The following is a 16936-nucleotide window of genomic DNA, read 5'->3' as shown; positions in this document are numbered from 1 at the left end:
ACTTAGAGTAGTCAGTGTACAGCTTGTATAGCAGTGTAGATTTACTGTCTTCTGAAAATAACTCAACACACAGCCATTAATGTCTAAATAGCTGGCAACATAAGTGAGTACACCCCACAGTGAACATGTCCAAATTGTGCCCAAATGTGTCGTTGTCCCTCCCTGGTGTCATGTGTCAAGGTCCCAGGTGTGAATGGGGAGCAGGTGTGTTAAATTTGGTGTTTTGGGTACAATTCTCTCATACTGGCCACTGGATATTCAACATGGCACCTCATGGCAAAGAACTCTCTGAGGATGTGAGAAATAGAATTGTTGCTCTCCACAAAGATGGCCTGGGCTATAAGAAGATTGCTAACACCCTGAAACTGAGCTACAGCATGGTGGCCAAGGTCATACAGCGGTTTTCCAGGACAGGTTCCACTCGGAACAGGCTTCGCCAGGGTCGACCAAAGAAGTTGAGTCCACGTGTTCGGCGTCATATCCAGAGGTTGGCTTTAAAAAATAGACACATGAGTGCTGCCAGCATTGCTGCAGAGGTTGAAGACGTGGGAGGTCAGCCTGTCAGTGCTCAGACCATACGCCGCACACTGCATCAACTCGGTCTGCATGGTCGTCATCCCAGAAGGAAGCTGACGCACAAGAAAGCCCGCAAACAGTTTGCTGAAGACAAGCAGTCCAAGAACATGGATTACTGGAATGCCCTGTGGTCTGACGAGACCAAGATAAACTTGTTTGGCTCAGATGGTGTCCAGCATGTGTGGCGGCGCCCTGGTAAGAAGTACCAAGACAACTGTATCTTGCCTACAGTCAAGCATGGTGGTGGTAGCATCATGGTCTTGGGCTGCATGAGTGTTGCTGGCACTGGGGAGCTGCAGTTCATTGAGGGAAACATGAATTCCAACATGTACTGTGACATTCTGAAACAGAGCATGATCCCCTCCCTTCGAAAACTGGGCCTCATGGCAGTTTTCCAACAGGATAACGACCCCAAACACAACCTCCAAGATGACAACTGCCTTGCTGAGGAAGCTGAAGGTAAAGGTGATGGACTAAACCCAATTGAGCACCTGTGGCGCATCCTAAAGTGGAAGGTGGAGGAGTTCAAGGTGTCTAACATCCACCAGCTCCGTGATGTCATCATGGAGGAGTGGAAGAGGATTCCAGTAGCAACCTGTGCTGCGCTGGTGAATTCCATGCCCAGGAGGGTTAAGGCAGTGCTGGATAATAATGGTGGTCACACAAAATATTGACACTTTGGGCACAATTTGGACATGTTCACTGTGGGGTGTACTCACTTATGTTGCCAGCCATTAAGACATTAATGGCTGTGTGTTGAGTTATTTTCAGAAGACAGTAAATCTACACTGCTATACAAGTTGTACACTGACTACTCTAAGTTATATCCAAGTTTTATTTCTATAGTGTTGTCCCATGAAAAGATATAATAAAATATTTGCAGAAATGTGAGGGGTGTACTCACTTTTGTGATACACTGTACATGATACTGATCCTTGTCTGAACCCGCCTCGTGCAGGTGAAAAGCAGTGGCTGGCTACTACATATAGGTCAGAGGTGGCATATGTTAGGTACAGCGCTCCTCGATCAGGGGAGCGGTCTGCAGCAGTAGAGATGCAACTTGGTCATTGGATATGACTAAATTGGGAGAATACAGAAATATACAGAAATGAAACAATTATAATTATTAAAGTTAGTAGGTACATTTTTGTATGTTTTGTGTTTAAATACAGTTTAAAGTAAATTCACAGATCGCATGTGAAATATTGTGTGTACATTCCTGTTTTAATATTATTTTATAATTTTTAATTGTATATTTAAACTTTTTTAAATGGATAATGGACGGCATGACGGCGCAGTGGGTAGCACTGTCGCCTCACAGCCAAAAGGTCCTGGGTTCGATTCCTAGGTGGAGCGGTCCTGGTCCTTTCTGTGTGGAGTTTGCATGTTCTCCCCGTGTCTGCGTGGGTTTCCTCCGGGAGCTCCGGTTTCCTCCCACAGTCCAAAGACGTGCAAGTGAGGTGAATTGGAGATACAAAATTGTCCATGACTGTTTGACATTAAAAACTTGAACTGATGAACCTTGTGTAACCAGTAACTACCTGTCCTGTCATGAATGTAACCAAAGTGTGTAAAACATGACATTAAAATCCTAATAAATAAATAAAATCCTAATAAATAAATAAAATCCTAATAAAATAAATAAAATGGCCATTTTCACATAGGAGTGTACTCACTGTCATTGCCAGCTATTTAGACATTAATGGCTGTGTGTTGAGTTATTTTGAGGGCACAGCAAATTTACACTGTTATTCAAGCTGTACACTGACTATTTTACATTGTATCAAAGTGTCATATCTTCTGTGTTGTCCCATGAAAATATATAATAAAATATTTAAGAAAATGTGAGGGGTGTACTCACTTTTGTGAGATACTGTATATACAGTATAACGACTCCCAGAGGCACAACTCTGTTCCTTTTGTTCATTTTAAAGAGCCGTTCAATAGAATCAGTTTGACGTTTTATGGGATGGTCTGTACTAAAATGACACATTACACGTCCCTAAATGTTTTAAATGTTGTATCAACATGTTTTTTTCTATTACATTTTAATGAAAAACAACTATTGTGAGATTTATATCCACTTGTCCTGTTTGCATTACACAGAAGAGACACACCCTCCTTCTGTTAAAAAAGTAACTAAGTAATGTTTACTCTAAGTAAATTTTTAAATGAGTTACTTTTTACTTTTAATGAGTTAGATTTTTAGACTAGTAACTTTACTTGTACTTAAGTAAAAAATCATTAAAGTAATATTACTTTTACTTGAGTACATTATTTTAGTACTCGTTCCACCTCTGATTTCTACATATTAACCTGTTGTTTCTCTTTTTAAGGAACATCTGTAAGCTTCCATGCCATGGAGCCTCTGTGGCCAGGGGTGTATGAGCTAACAATGGAGATTTTTGATGCGGACGGTTTGGGCTGTACGGACAGTCAGAAACTTAAAGTGGAGGTGTGCACCTGTCAGGATGGTAGCACTTGTGCTGTCAGAGCAGCCAAACTACCTAAATCTTCAGCTAGATTTGGGGTTTCAGCAATTGGGGCAATGATAGGAGGCCTGCTTCTGTTGACATGTGAGTGTAACCAAGTCTATTTTTGTGAATCCCTAGAAGATTATATACATATTATGGACAAAAGTATTTGGACACCTAACCATGAGCTTGTTGGGCATTCCATTTCTAAAAAAAATAGTATTACAATAGAATGACCTTTATGTGATCCTTTAGCTATAACAACAGCCACTTTTTTGAGGATTCTCACAACACTTTGAAATATGTTTATGGGAATTTGTGCACATTCAGGTGAAAGAGCATTTGTATGGCTGGGTGCCGATGTTGTTTAAGAACATTCCAACATTTTTTTCATTTTGCCCTACTTAAAGTTGATTATTAAAGTAGATTTTGAATGAAAATAGCGGCAATAGTGGGGCAACAATGACCAGAGAGAGAACCAGAAATAAAGGTTCCACGGAGATGTCTAAAGGGGAACCGAAAGATGCGGCTGACATGGCAGCACAGGAACAGCATGGTGGCCAACAACAACTAGCTGAGCCAGAAAATAGTGAAGTTAATTTAAAAACGATCCTGGGAGAGATTCAAAGCTTTTGAAAGGAGAACAACCACCAACTGGGTGACATTAAAGCGGAGTTAAACAAAACAAATCAGAGAATTGGTAAAGCGGAGGAACGTATCAAAACTTCAGAAACACAAGTACTAAACATGGACTATGTGTTACACCGAATGATTAAACTACAGCCTCAACGGGAAAGAAAAATGATGGATTAGGAAGGACGCTCAAGAAGGGAGAATATACAAATCTATAACATTACTGAGAACGCCGAGGCAGGTAATGTTTGCACTTTTGTGGAACAACTTTTACACTATAGACTCAGCATTCCTATCGCTGAATTGAAGATTGAACGTGCACACAGAGCGCTTATGTCGCAGCCGGTGGGGCACGACAAGCCGAGATCTATCATAGTGAGATTCGCTACGTTTAGAATGAAGGAAGAGGTCATTCGAAAAGCTTGGTTGAAAAAAAAAAATTCATGTAAATGGACAGAGAATTTACTTTGATCACGATTACCCCCCGGAAGTAATGAAAAAAAGACAGGAATACTCAGAGGTGAAGTGGGTCCTAAAGGACAGGAAAATAAGGTTACAGACCCCCTATCCCCTACTTCTTTTTAAAGATGGGACACGGTTATACAACACAATTGAAGAAGCCGAGAGGGGTATGGAGGCAAAAGGTTTTCATGTCAAAAAGAGCACCGCTGTAGAAAGCCCAGTGGAGCAATTACAGAGATATGCCTGGGAGATGATTGGACAAATAAAATAGCAAGGAGAAAAACGACCAGGAAAAACTGTGGGTTTTAAAGAGCAGCTGCGCACCTACAGGAGACAGGCAACTCTGAATGATTAATAATTCATAAGTCAAGTTGAGGATAAATAGACAGGGATATTTTCTGATATTTTCTTTTTCAGATCCTCAGAGAGTTCTTTGCCATGAGGTGCCATGTTGAATATCCAGTGGCCAGTATGAGAGAATTGTACCCAAAACACCAAATTTAACAGCCCTGCTCCCCATTCACACCTGGGATCTTGACACATGACACCAGGGAGGGACAACGACACATTTGGGCACAATTTGGACATGTTCACTATGGGGTGTACTCACTTATGTTGCCAGCTATTTAGACATTAATGGCTGTGTGTTAAGTTATTTTCATAAGACAGTAAATCTATACTGCTATACAAGCTGTACACTGACTACTCTAAGTTACATCCAAGTTTCATTTCTGTAGTGTTGTCCCACTAACGTGAGGGGTGTACTCACTTTTGTGAGATACTGTATATACAATGTATAATTTTGAAGATATCTAACATAGTTGTTTTTTTCCCATTACATTTTAGAATAAAATGATCATTCCACTTGTTTTCACAGTTATCCCACTCTTGCTGATGGCCTGTTCGTGTGGAGCTGGAGGCATGGGGGGTTTTGCCGAGATGAACGTTGATACTAAAGAGCACCTGATGGCATATAATACAGAAGGGCAGGGAGAAGACCGGGTACAATCAAAAACTTCTCCATTTATTTATTGTCATTTAATGCTTCATTTTATTTAGTTAATGAAAACGTTTAGCTGCTGTGTGATGGTAACAGGGACTGTACGTAGCGAAATATTTTTTTAAACTACAGGTTGGCCGGCTTAAGGGCAAAATATATGCAGTATTTGACATGTGTGTGTTAAAATATTTGTTAAGGATAACTTGAAAAATGTGCAGTTTCTTCTGACCAAAAAAAGAAATAAAAATACAAGAACAGTTGAATCTACGGAGCCCCTGAAGGGACATGTTTTTTTTTTTTTTAAGTAAAAAACAATTTAAGTAAAAAAGTGGTGAGCACCAGATACAAAGTGGTGCATGTAACCACATAGTAACTGGTGCTCACCACTTTTTTACTTAAAAAATACATCATGTCCCTTCAGGGGCTCCGTATGAATCAAAACTCACGCCTGAAATTTTGCCTGATTCTGTGCCAAAGTATCGTTCCGCTATACACCGATCAGCCATCACAATAAAACCACCTCCTGGTTTCTTTACACACTGTCATTTTATCAGCTCCACTTACCATATAGAAGAACTTTGTAGTTCTACAATTACTGACTGTAGTCCATCTATTTCCCTACATACTTTTTTAGCCTGCTTTCACCCTGTTCTTTAATGGTCAGCACCCCCACAGGACCACCACAGAGCAGGTATTATTAAGGTGGTGGGTCATTCTCAGCACTGCAGTGATACTGACATGGTGGTGGTGTGTTAGTGTGTGTTGTGCTGGTGTGAGTGGATCAGACACAGCAGCGCTGCTGGAGTGCTGTCCACTCACTGTCCATTCTATTAGACACCCCTACCTAGCTGGTCCACCTTGTAGATGTAAAGTCAGAGACGATTGCTCATCTATTTCTGCTGTGGTCACAGGACGCTGCCCATGGAGCGCTGTTGGCTGGATATTTTAGGTTGGGGGACTATTCTCAGTCCAGCACTGACAGTGAGGTGTTTAAAAACTCCAGCAGCGCTGCTGTGTCTTTTCCACTCATACCAGCACAACACACACTAACACACCACCACCATGTCAGTGTCACTGCAGTGCTAAGAATGATCCACCACCTAAATAATACCTGTAGTGGTACTGTGGGGGTCTGACTATTGAAGAACAGGGTAAAAGCAGGCTAAAAAAGTATGTAGAGAAACAGATGAACTACAGTCAGTAATTGTAGAACTACAAAGTGCTTTTATATGGTAAGTGGAGTTGATAAAATGGACAGTGAGTGTAGAAACAAGGAGGTGGTCACAATGTTATGCCTGATCGGTATATATGCCTCGTTCTGCAGTAAAACCTTTATTCTGTGACACTGCATAGCCAAGGTTAACTGGAGCAACACAAATCTAAGATAAACTAGAGCACTGGGTTTTCTGAGATCAACTTCTAGCACAAAATTCCTTTCCTGAATGTTTTTTGTTATTGCTTTGACAGGATGTGCCCATGCTCTCTGATATGGATGGGATGATGAACTATAGTACAAAAGGAGGTGGCTTTGGGGCAGGAGCTGGCTATGAAGCAGGAGCTGGCTATGGGGCAGCTACTTATGGAGGTACCATGGCTGGAATGGGCGCTAGTTACATGGCATCCATGAACGGCATAAACGGGGGTGGTCAAACCTGGGGCGGTGGTCAAACCTGGGGCGGTGGTCAAATGGAAATGATTTCTATGGATCAGGGGATGGCTGGTGGCCTTGGAATGATGAGAGGGGAGTATGACAGCGGAATAGCCCTTTCAGATGACTTCTTGTATCACTACTACTCAGAGGTATGTGGAGTCTAAATGACTGGGCCTCAAAGTCTTTTGAATTTCTGGGTAGAATGGCAAAAAGTCAAGGGGTCTGAATACTTCTGAATACACTGTTCTTGTCTGTTGCAGAAGAGCCAGATGGTGGATGGCACCGCCGATAACTATAATTTGCAATATGAATATGAAGGCCAAGGCTCGCCTGCTGGATCTGTGGGCTGCTGCAGTATGCTGGAATCCGAAAACGATCTGGAGTTTCTCAAAGACCTGGGGCCAAAGTTTACCACCCTGGCTGAGATCTGCGGTGGCACAAGGATCACCACGGCTGCCTCGACACCTCTTCCTCCTCCTCCAAAACCTGATGAACTCCTCATGAACTCTGAATCGATGTCCATCCAAGCCAGCACCAGCAACGTTGTCAACCATGCTGCCCAAGCTGTATCGTCCTCCACCTCTCTGCACACAGAGGAGAACATGCTAGTTACAAACAACCATGCTCAGACTCGTGTCGACGTCATGCCTGCCCAGACACTGATGGTGCAGCAACAGCAGCCTATGTATTACATGTTGGAGCCACAGGTCTCTAACACTGTGCTTCTGGCCGAGAGGCCCGCGGTGGGACTCACCCAGGGGGGGATGTACGTGCTGAACGGAGCTCCGATGGCTGAAACCGTTCTGGTTCAGGGTACCGTTCCTGCTCATAGTACGATCGCTGGAGGAGATAGAGTGATGTTGGTGGAAACACATGGAGGACCCGGCCAGGCTATAAACACAGGCATGCTTCAGTCGACTCAGTTGTCCGGATCGCAGCTGTTGCTGGTGGATAGAGGCGCCCAGGGCGGCCAGGTCTTCCATGGAACGCTGCCAAAAGGGGGCATCGCCGGATCTCAAGGCATGTTTCTGATTGATGGGCAAGGTGGCGGATCGCTGAAAAGCAGCATTACTGCCCCCGCAGGGTCTGTGCATGTTGTAGAGAGGCAGCAGAGAGGCCCGTCAGTAATCACCCATGGGTCCTTGCCGCCGGGCATGGTCCCCAGTGCGGGGTTTCAGAATGGCACTTTTGGAATTAGCATGAGCTCTGTAAATGAATATTCCAGCGCACAAAAAGTTGTAATGCAGGAAAAGGAAGTTGTGTCATCTCAGAAGAGAGCTCTGTAACGATGGGTAAATAATCACCTAAAACTGAATTCAACACCAGCAGTCTGAGGTAACGTCCTCACAGCATTAACAATGCATTACCAATGATTTTTAACCTTTTTTATCTCAATTTTACTGCATGTGGACATTTAAAAAAATGCTGGTTGGGGTCATTTTTCTTTGGAATTTAGTATCACTATGCAACTATAATATAATAAATACTACATGAAATGGATGTCATATGGAAAAAAACAATGCAGTTTTTGTATTTGACTTTGAACCTACTTGCTCATGTAACTCGGTGGATTAACAAAGGACTTTTGCTACAGCCTGATGTTTTTCACTCGCCCCTGTTTTCCTAGTGCACTACTGTAAATCAGTCCTCATTACACTGAATCTTGAAGCTAATTTTATACTAATGATAAAACTTAAACAAATTAGTTTGATTCTTATAAATGATCACCTAAAAGTGAATTCAACACCAGCAGTCTGAGGTAACGTCCTCACAGCACTAACAATGCATTACCAATGTTTTAAAACCTTTTTTTATCTCAGTTTTACTGCATACAGTTCTGAGATGAGGAATTATGGAGATGCAGTGTGTGTGTGTGATTGGTGTGTGAACCCACCTCATACAGGCAAAAAGAAGTGGTTGGCTACTGCACATGTGTTGAAGGCGTGTACTAGGTACGGCCCTTCTCGAGCAGGGTAGGGGTCTGGACCAGTAGAGGAGAGATATAGGGTGTGTTCGAAAACCTAGGGAGCTGCCTTGCTGTCTTACTGTCTACATAGGCAGCTGACTTAGTAGAGAGTATTCTAATAAGTCAGTGACTTAAAAGGCAGGTTATTCGAACGCACTACTTAGATAGCGATAACATCGGGTTTAGCATTTCACGTTTAGCATTTAGCATCTCGCCATTAAAACCAATAAACTGAGGTAGCACAGCACGCTAACGTCAATAACATCTCCCTTCATGTACCGATAACGGTTAAATTTCCTGACAAGCCCGAACTTGCAAATAAAAACACTCGGTACAAGTTTATACAAGTTAAAAATCAAAATTTTATTTACGTTTGAAAATAACTCCATTCATTTCTCCGCCCCGTCAGCCATGAATGCTGGGATTGTCTTGATCACTAAGGCAGCGTCGGAGCTCACTCGTTCTTGAGCCAAAATAACATTGAAATAATAAGATGCCTCAGAAGTGAGGATTTTAAGGCATCTAGGATTTCGAACAGCCTCCTTCTCGGGAGCGCGCACAGGATGACGTAAAATGCTGCCTATGTAGACAGCACACTAGCTTTTCGAACACACCCATAGACTAGATTGGGAGAAAAGGAGGAAATGGTAGGTAGGAAAAGCAGGTTTTTCATAAATATTGCTTTAAAGAGAGTCTGAATGCATCACGTTAATCTTTAAAGGATAATTACTTTTATTGAGGCCAATAAGTACTCAGCCTGTTACCCAAACGTTGTGATGTGCATTTTCTACCATTTTTGAGCATATGTAATTAAAACGCTGATTTCTAGTGTATCTGTGGAACCCACAGCCAGTCTGCCTTTTTATCATTGTTACTACAGTACATGATGCATGAACCATAATCCACAAGTACAATCACTAATCTGACGTCTTATTCTTGATGAGACAATCATTTTAAGTCATTTAACATGTAGAAGTACTGAGTTGTTTTCATGTACATTTCTTTTTTTTAGAACTTTTTTAAGTTGTTTATTATTTTTGTTGCATTGTGTTCGTTGTTGTTTAAATCAAAGTAATGCAGAGCTCAAGGTCAGATCATGATCAATGCAAGATTAATAACCAAGCTTAAATTTCTGGGATGCTTACTGTGAAACGCTAACACAATGTCTTTGAGGCTTTACAGGGTTTTTGGGGATTTTTGGGGATTAAGAAACCTCAAATGTATGAAGTTGGAAAGAGTTAAATACACTGTGTGAATGATTAGTGTATATTGCTGTACAGATGTATATCTCGGAGTCTTTATTAAATCTATAACCTGTACTTGTTTCTGATAAAATGAGTTGAGTAGCAAACACACTGTGGTGAAGTGCTCTGCTGAAACTTCCATTTTCTTTACCAGGTATTAAACTGCAACCACTGAGAAATTGGTGTCTCACTTTCTGTAGTTTGTAATACAAAAACAATAAAATGTACTTAAATAAGCAACATGTTGAGGAAAATAAAGTCACTATAAAGCCTTTCATTCAGAATCTTGTTGTTTTATCTGACTCATGGAGTAGCACTGTTGCCTCACAGCAAGAAGGTCCTGGGTTTGATCCCCAGGTGGGGAGGCCTGGGTTACTAAGAATACTAAGTGTGCATTCTGTCTTATTTGTAATTAAAGACTGGAAAAGGCACTATAGTAATGGGAAAAGTCTTTGTGGTCATTTCAATTAAGCTTACAATAAATATTTAATTAGTAAAATAACCCTAAATTTTAAATATAAAATTATAATGATAAATTTACACCGATCAGCCATAACATTAAAATCACCTCCTTGTTTCTACACTCACTGTTCATTTTATCAGCTCCACTTATCATATAGAAGCACTTTGTAGTTCTACAATTACTGACTGTAGTCCATCTGTTTCTCTGCATGCTTTGTTAGCCCCCTTTCAAGCTGTTCTTCAATGGTCAGGACCCCCACAGGACCACTACAGAGTAGGTATTATTTAGGTGGTGGATCATTCTTAGCACTGCAGTGACACTGACATGGTGGTGGTGTGTTAGTGTGTGTTGTGCTGGTATGAGTGGATGAGACAAAGCAGCGCTGCTGGAGTTTTTAAATATCGTGTCCACTCACTGTCCACTCTATTAGACACTCCTACCTAGTTGGTCCACCTTGTAGATGTAAAGTCAGAGATGATCGCTCATCTATTGCTGCTGTTTGAGTTGGTCATCTTCTAGACCTTCATCAGTGGTCACAGGACGCTGCCCACGGGGCGCTGTAGCTGAATATATTTTTGGTTGGTGGACTATTCTCAGTCCAGCAGTGACACTGAGGTGTTTAAAAACTCTATCAGCGCTGCTGTGTCTGATCCACTCATACCAGCACAACACACACTAACACACCACCACCATGTCAGTGTCTCTGCAGTGCTGAGAATGATCCACCACCCAAATAATACCTACTCTGTAGTGGTCCTGTGGGGGTCCTGACCATTGAAGAATTGGGTGAAAGCAGGCTTAAAAAGTATGTAGAGAAACAGATGGACTACAGTCAGTAATTGTAGGATTACAAAGTGCTTCTGTATGGTAAGTGGAGTTGATAAAATGGACAGTGAGTGTAAAAACAAGGAGGTGGTTTTAATGTATATTTAAATCCTTTAGGCTTATAGACTTGGTCTGGTGGAGTTTGGAAACAAAAAAAAATAGTGCTGATTTTTAGTAGTTTTGAGTAAGATATTAATGCTTTTAAGAACTGGGGCAAAATGCATTATAAAACTAATATAGAAGTCATACGAAGAAAAAATCATTTGTTGGGTATTATTTATGTAACAAGTAACAATCACATTAAGAAAAAAAAGCTTCCTTAAAGTTCACAGAGACAAAGTGAATAACCAACCTTAGAATGGAAAAAGCCACAGCGAACAACAGCACGCTAAATGTGTCTGTTAGTGTTAGACGGGTCAAAAAAATTGGTTGGGTTTATTGTTTTATTTTTTTTTTGCAGTGTACATTGTGGTGTGCGATGTATTTATGTATTTTGAGTTTTATTGGTGTATGGGTTGTTGTGATGTGTATTTATTTTGTGGTGCGGTGTTTTATGGAACTAATTTAGTGCCAAAACTTCGCAAACAAACAGAACGTATTCTGTAAATATGATTCGATTTGTAAACAAACACAACACGATCTACAAATAAAAACACGACTATCTAACGCACACAGTGTGATTTACAAATACAAAACACTACTGTTGCAAATGCATATGTGACTTTCAAATAAATGCACAGCTGTTTTCTAATACACTGCACTTCACAAACAAATAGAACACGTTTTACAAATACAAACGCTGTTCCGCAAATGACGTTTGTGAATCACGTGACTTTTGGCACTGTTCTGGCGCCGTGTGTCATTTAGTGTCAGATTTTCTCGCAAATGCATCCCGACTCGTACAAATGCGTCGCACCTGAGCAGTAGGGGGCGCTGTGGTACACTTTTCAGCATTTACTGGAGCGGTCAAGCAAGCCTCCACTTCCAAATGCTCAATCAAATCAGCCCCCACATTGTTTGTGAAGATGTGCGCATATAATCTCTAATAATAATGAGAGAATTTCAATAACAGTTTAGAGTGAAAATAATAGAAATGTGACAAAAAAAGTCTTTATTTAGAAATGATACATCAGAATGGTCTGATACTGAGTGTTTTTTCTTTTGTTTGTTTATTAGGATTTTAATGTTATGGTTTACACTTTGGTTACATTCATGACAGGAACAGTAGTTACTCATTACACAAAGTTCTTCAGTTCTCAAGGTCATATCGAACAGTCTTGGACAATTTAGTGTATCCAATTAATCTCACTTGCATGTTTTTGGACTGTGGGAGGAAACCGGAGCACCCGGAGGAAACCCACACAGACACAGGGAGAACATGCAAACTCCACACAGAAAGGACCCGGACCGCCCCACCTGGGGATCGAACCCAGGACCTTCTTGCTGTGAGGCGACAGTGCTACTCACTTAGCCAGCATGCTGCCCTGATACTGAGTGTAAACTACAGGTGGTGTACTATCATTATGAAGTGGAATTCATTTTAATGACAATAACACTTTATGTAATCAAGATTATTCCATTTAATAACTAATAAAAATCTAAATTAAAACAGAAGAGCTTTAGTTGACTTTAAATTTAAAGTAAAATCATTATATGCAGTTATTACCAACCCTTTGTTTCAAAGTCTGAAGTTGTATCTCAAATACAATTTGCAGGAAGATATGGGTTTATTAATGTATTCATTTTTTAACTGATATATTTATATATTATTTTAACTGATATATTTATATATTATTTTAACTGATATATGTACATTATTTTAACTGATATATTTATACTGATACTGATATAGTCACGTTCACGTCGTGATTTTTTTTAACCAGTATCGCCAGACGCTTTTAGAAGTCTTTCTGAGGTTCTAGATCTCAGGAATGTTTTAATGCTTTTATTTTTTTTTCCTTATGTAAAACACTTTGAATTGCCACTGTGTATGAAAGGTGCTATACAAATAAACTTGCCTTGCCTTTACCGTAATGTTTAGTATGCGCACATCTTCACAAACAATGTGGGGGCTGATTTGATTGAGCATTTGGAAGTGGAGGCTTGCTTGACCGCTCCAGTAAATGCTGAAAAGTGTACCACAGCGCCCCCTACTGCTCAGGTGCGACGCATTTGTACGAGTCGGGATGCATTTGCGAGAAAATCTGACACTAAGGCTGCGTCCGGATTCGCATACTTCCATACTCAATAGTACGCGAAATGAGGACGCGAGGGCGGTTAGTATGTCCGAATACATAGTATACACAAAGAGGTACGCGAGCAGTACCCGGATGACCTACTTATTGGGCAGCCATATTTGAGTATGCAAGCGATGCACACTTGCGGTCCGTTAATGTATCCCATAATGCAACTGGAGCTGCGTAGGCGTTCGAAGCGTAATAAGAAACAAGAAAGATAGCGGTCCTCTGTTTACAAGTGTAAGTAAGATAAATAAAATAAAACATTTTAAAGACGAATTAATAACAAAAACACGATAAATATCCAAAAATTTGGCGAGTGGGGTTTGTAATGAGTCTGTAACCATGGTGATATTACGTCATCACGTCCCACGTCATCACTTGACATTGGAAAGATGGCGGATGTAGTGCGTAGCAGTGTTGTGTGCATACTGCATACTTCTGTACTGGAAGTATGCACTTTTTTACCGGCAGAGTAGTGCATACTTCCTCCAATCTAGTACATACTCTCTAAGTATGCGATTCCGGACGCAGCTTAAATGACACACGGCGCCAGAACAGTGCCAAAAGTCACGTGATTCACAAACGTCATTTGCGGAACAGCGTTTGTATTTGTAAAACGTGTTCTATTTGTTTGTGAAGTGCAGTGTATTAGAAAAACAGCTGTGCATTTATTTGAAAGTCACATATGCATTTGCAACAGTAGTGTTTTGTTTTTGTAAATCACACTGTGCGTTAGATAGTCGTGTTTTTATTTGTAGATCGTGTTGTGTTTGTTTACAAATCGAATCATATTTACAGAATACGTTCTGTTTGTTTGCGAAGTTTTGGCACTAAATTAGCTCCATATTTTTCTGTTATCTTTAGTTTTGGATTAGTGTCTGATGACCCGCTGCAGGATAGCCTATGACATCAAGCCTTGCATTAGTGATTATCCAATCAGCGTACGGGAGGCGTGTGCTGTGCGGGGATTTTTTAATTTAAAAGGGACTTTAATGGGAGGCGAAAAAAGCAGGGAAGGGGGGAAAGGGTGTCTTCAATTGATTGTGACTTATTCTTTAATTTACTCAAGGATAACATCTCTAAAGTAGATGATGATATAATTGGTACTACAGAGGCGGATCTTACGATTCCTGAACTTGACGATGCGATTTCCAGGATGCCTAATGGAAAATCTCCTGGCCTTGATGGCATTACAGTAGAATTCTTAAAACACTTTTGGCCTGGTATAAAATACGTAGTTTTTGAAGCCTTTAAAGATTGTATAGGTAGTTCTACCATGTCTCCTACCATGAAACATGGTTTAATCACTCTCCTCCCAAAGCCAAACAAAGATAAATTACATCTTGATAACTGGAGACCCATAACACTCCTTTCTTGCGACTATAAGTTGCTTTCACATGTATATGCAAACAGACTGAAAAGGGGGCTGAATAGGTTAATTGACGAAACCCAGTCTGCTTTCAATAAAGGTAGACATATTCACAATCATATTCGTCTAGCGCTTGATATGCTTGACTACGATTTTTTGATACCTCAACAAAGTTTAATTTTATTCTTAGACTTCTTTAAAGCTTTTGATACGTTGGAACATAAGTTCTTGTTTAAAACCCTGGAATTATTAGGATTCGGTCCTCGGTACATTTTTGCAAAGTAATTTTTATGTTTTATAATGACATTTACAGTAGTATATCTCTTACCCAGGGTTCATCACCAAAATTCAAAATTAATAGGGGAATTCGTCAAGGGTGTCCTATCGCTCCTTTATTATTTATTTTAGCAGTAGAGTTAATGGCTATACATATCAAAAAGTCTGAAGTTGTTCACGGTATAGACATCCTTGGTAGAGAATTTGTTATAAGTCAGTTTGCTGATGATACAGCATTATTTTTGAAGAATAGTGATATGGTTCCCTTAGTTATTGATAAAATAAACTGTCTCTAAACCTGAAAAAATGTGAAATACTGGTAATTCATAGTTGTACATTAAAGGAAATTGCTAATATTCCAGTAAGGTCAGAGGTTAAATATCTAGGTGTTATTTTAACTAAAAATGTTGATAAAAGAGAGGAGTTAAATTTAATTCCCAGATTAGCAAAAATGAAAAGTTTGCTGAATCAGTGGTTAACTAGAGACCTGTCTATTTTTGGTCGTATTCTTTTGTCTAAAATGGAGGGAATGTCAAGACTTATTTATACATGTCATTCCTTATTTATTTCTCTAAAAGTAATTAAATCAGCCAACTCTATTATCTTAAATTTTTTGTGGAAGAATAAAACTCATTACTTGCGGAAATCTTAAATAATTAAAGATTATGTGCAGGGAGGTTTAAATGCCTTAGAGTTTGAATCTTTTCTCAGGATGCTCAGGATTAAATGGCTGAAAGATTGTATTCTTAAACCACAGTCTCTTTGATTTCATATTCCAAACAAATTGTTTGAAAGATAGATAGATAGATAGATAGATAGATAGATAGATAGATAGATAGATAGATAGATAGATAGATAGATAGATAGATAGATAGATAGATAGATAGATAGATAGATAGATAGATACTTTATTGATCCCGAAGGAAATTAAAGCCCCAGTAGCATAATACAACAAATAATTAACAGTACAAAACAAAACAAAAGCAAACAGAAAAGTAAAAATAGAACAGAGTCTTTCTTGTGATTAACATAAAATGAATAACTGGTAACTGTAATGATGCATGAGGTATATTGCTAGTGTAAAAATTGAATAGTAATTAAATTATTAAATTATTAAATAGTAAAGTGACATGTGACAATATTGCACAATGAGGCCAATATAGCCAAATATATACATACACATATACACCCATATACATACATATTCACACATGCAAATACATACACATATATACTCATGTACACATATGCAAATACCTACACACATATATACATACATATATATATATATATATATATATATATATACACCTGCACATGCACACAAGTGCATACAAGTGCATACGAGTACGTACAAACATGGCTACACTAGAAACCCTCAGTCTTTAGCTACAGTCAGCCGTCCCTACCTGGTGGAGTTGTAGAGCCTAATGGCTCTGGGTACGAATGACTTTCTAAGCCTGTCCGTGGAGCAGCTCTGAGACAGCAGCCTGTCACTAAACATGCTCCTCTGTTTAATAATCACTGTATACAGTGGGTGACTGACATTGTCCATGATAGAATAGAGTTTACACAGTGTCCTCTTTTCTGCCACTGTTACCAGTGGTTCCAGTTCAATGCCTACCACTGCACCAGCTCGTCTAATCAGTTTGTCCAGTCTTGCTTCGTCTTTCTTTTTAATGCTGCCACCCCAGCACAGCACCGCATAAAAAAGAACACTGGCTACAACAGATTGGTAGAACATATTCAGGTGGGTG

The 16936-nt window shown here is 39.9% G+C and overlaps 1 protein-coding gene across 1 annotated transcript in view; it reads left to right on the top strand.

The window, feature by feature from the left end:
- The window catches only part of LOC134320029 (desmoglein-2.1-like), a 40324-nt gene extending 32242 nt beyond the window's left edge, over positions 1-8082 (top strand). The window contains exons 11-14 of the mRNA XM_063001315.1: positions 2913-3152; positions 5023-5147; positions 6613-6945; positions 7057-8082. Coding sequence (XP_062857385.1) covers positions 2913-3152; positions 5023-5147; positions 6613-6945; positions 7057-8082 — 1724 coding nt within the window. The remainder of the gene's footprint in view (positions 1-2912; positions 3153-5022; positions 5148-6612; positions 6946-7056) is intronic.
- The last annotated feature ends 8854 nt before the right edge of the window (positions 8083-16936 follow it).

The sequence above is a fragment of the Trichomycterus rosablanca genome, chromosome 9 (assembly GCF_030014385.1).
Source record: "Trichomycterus rosablanca isolate fTriRos1 chromosome 9, fTriRos1.hap1, whole genome shotgun sequence".
Classification (NCBI taxonomy): domain Eukaryota; kingdom Metazoa; phylum Chordata; class Actinopteri; order Siluriformes; family Trichomycteridae; genus Trichomycterus; species Trichomycterus rosablanca.
This window is presented reverse-complemented; position numbering and strand designations above follow the sequence as displayed.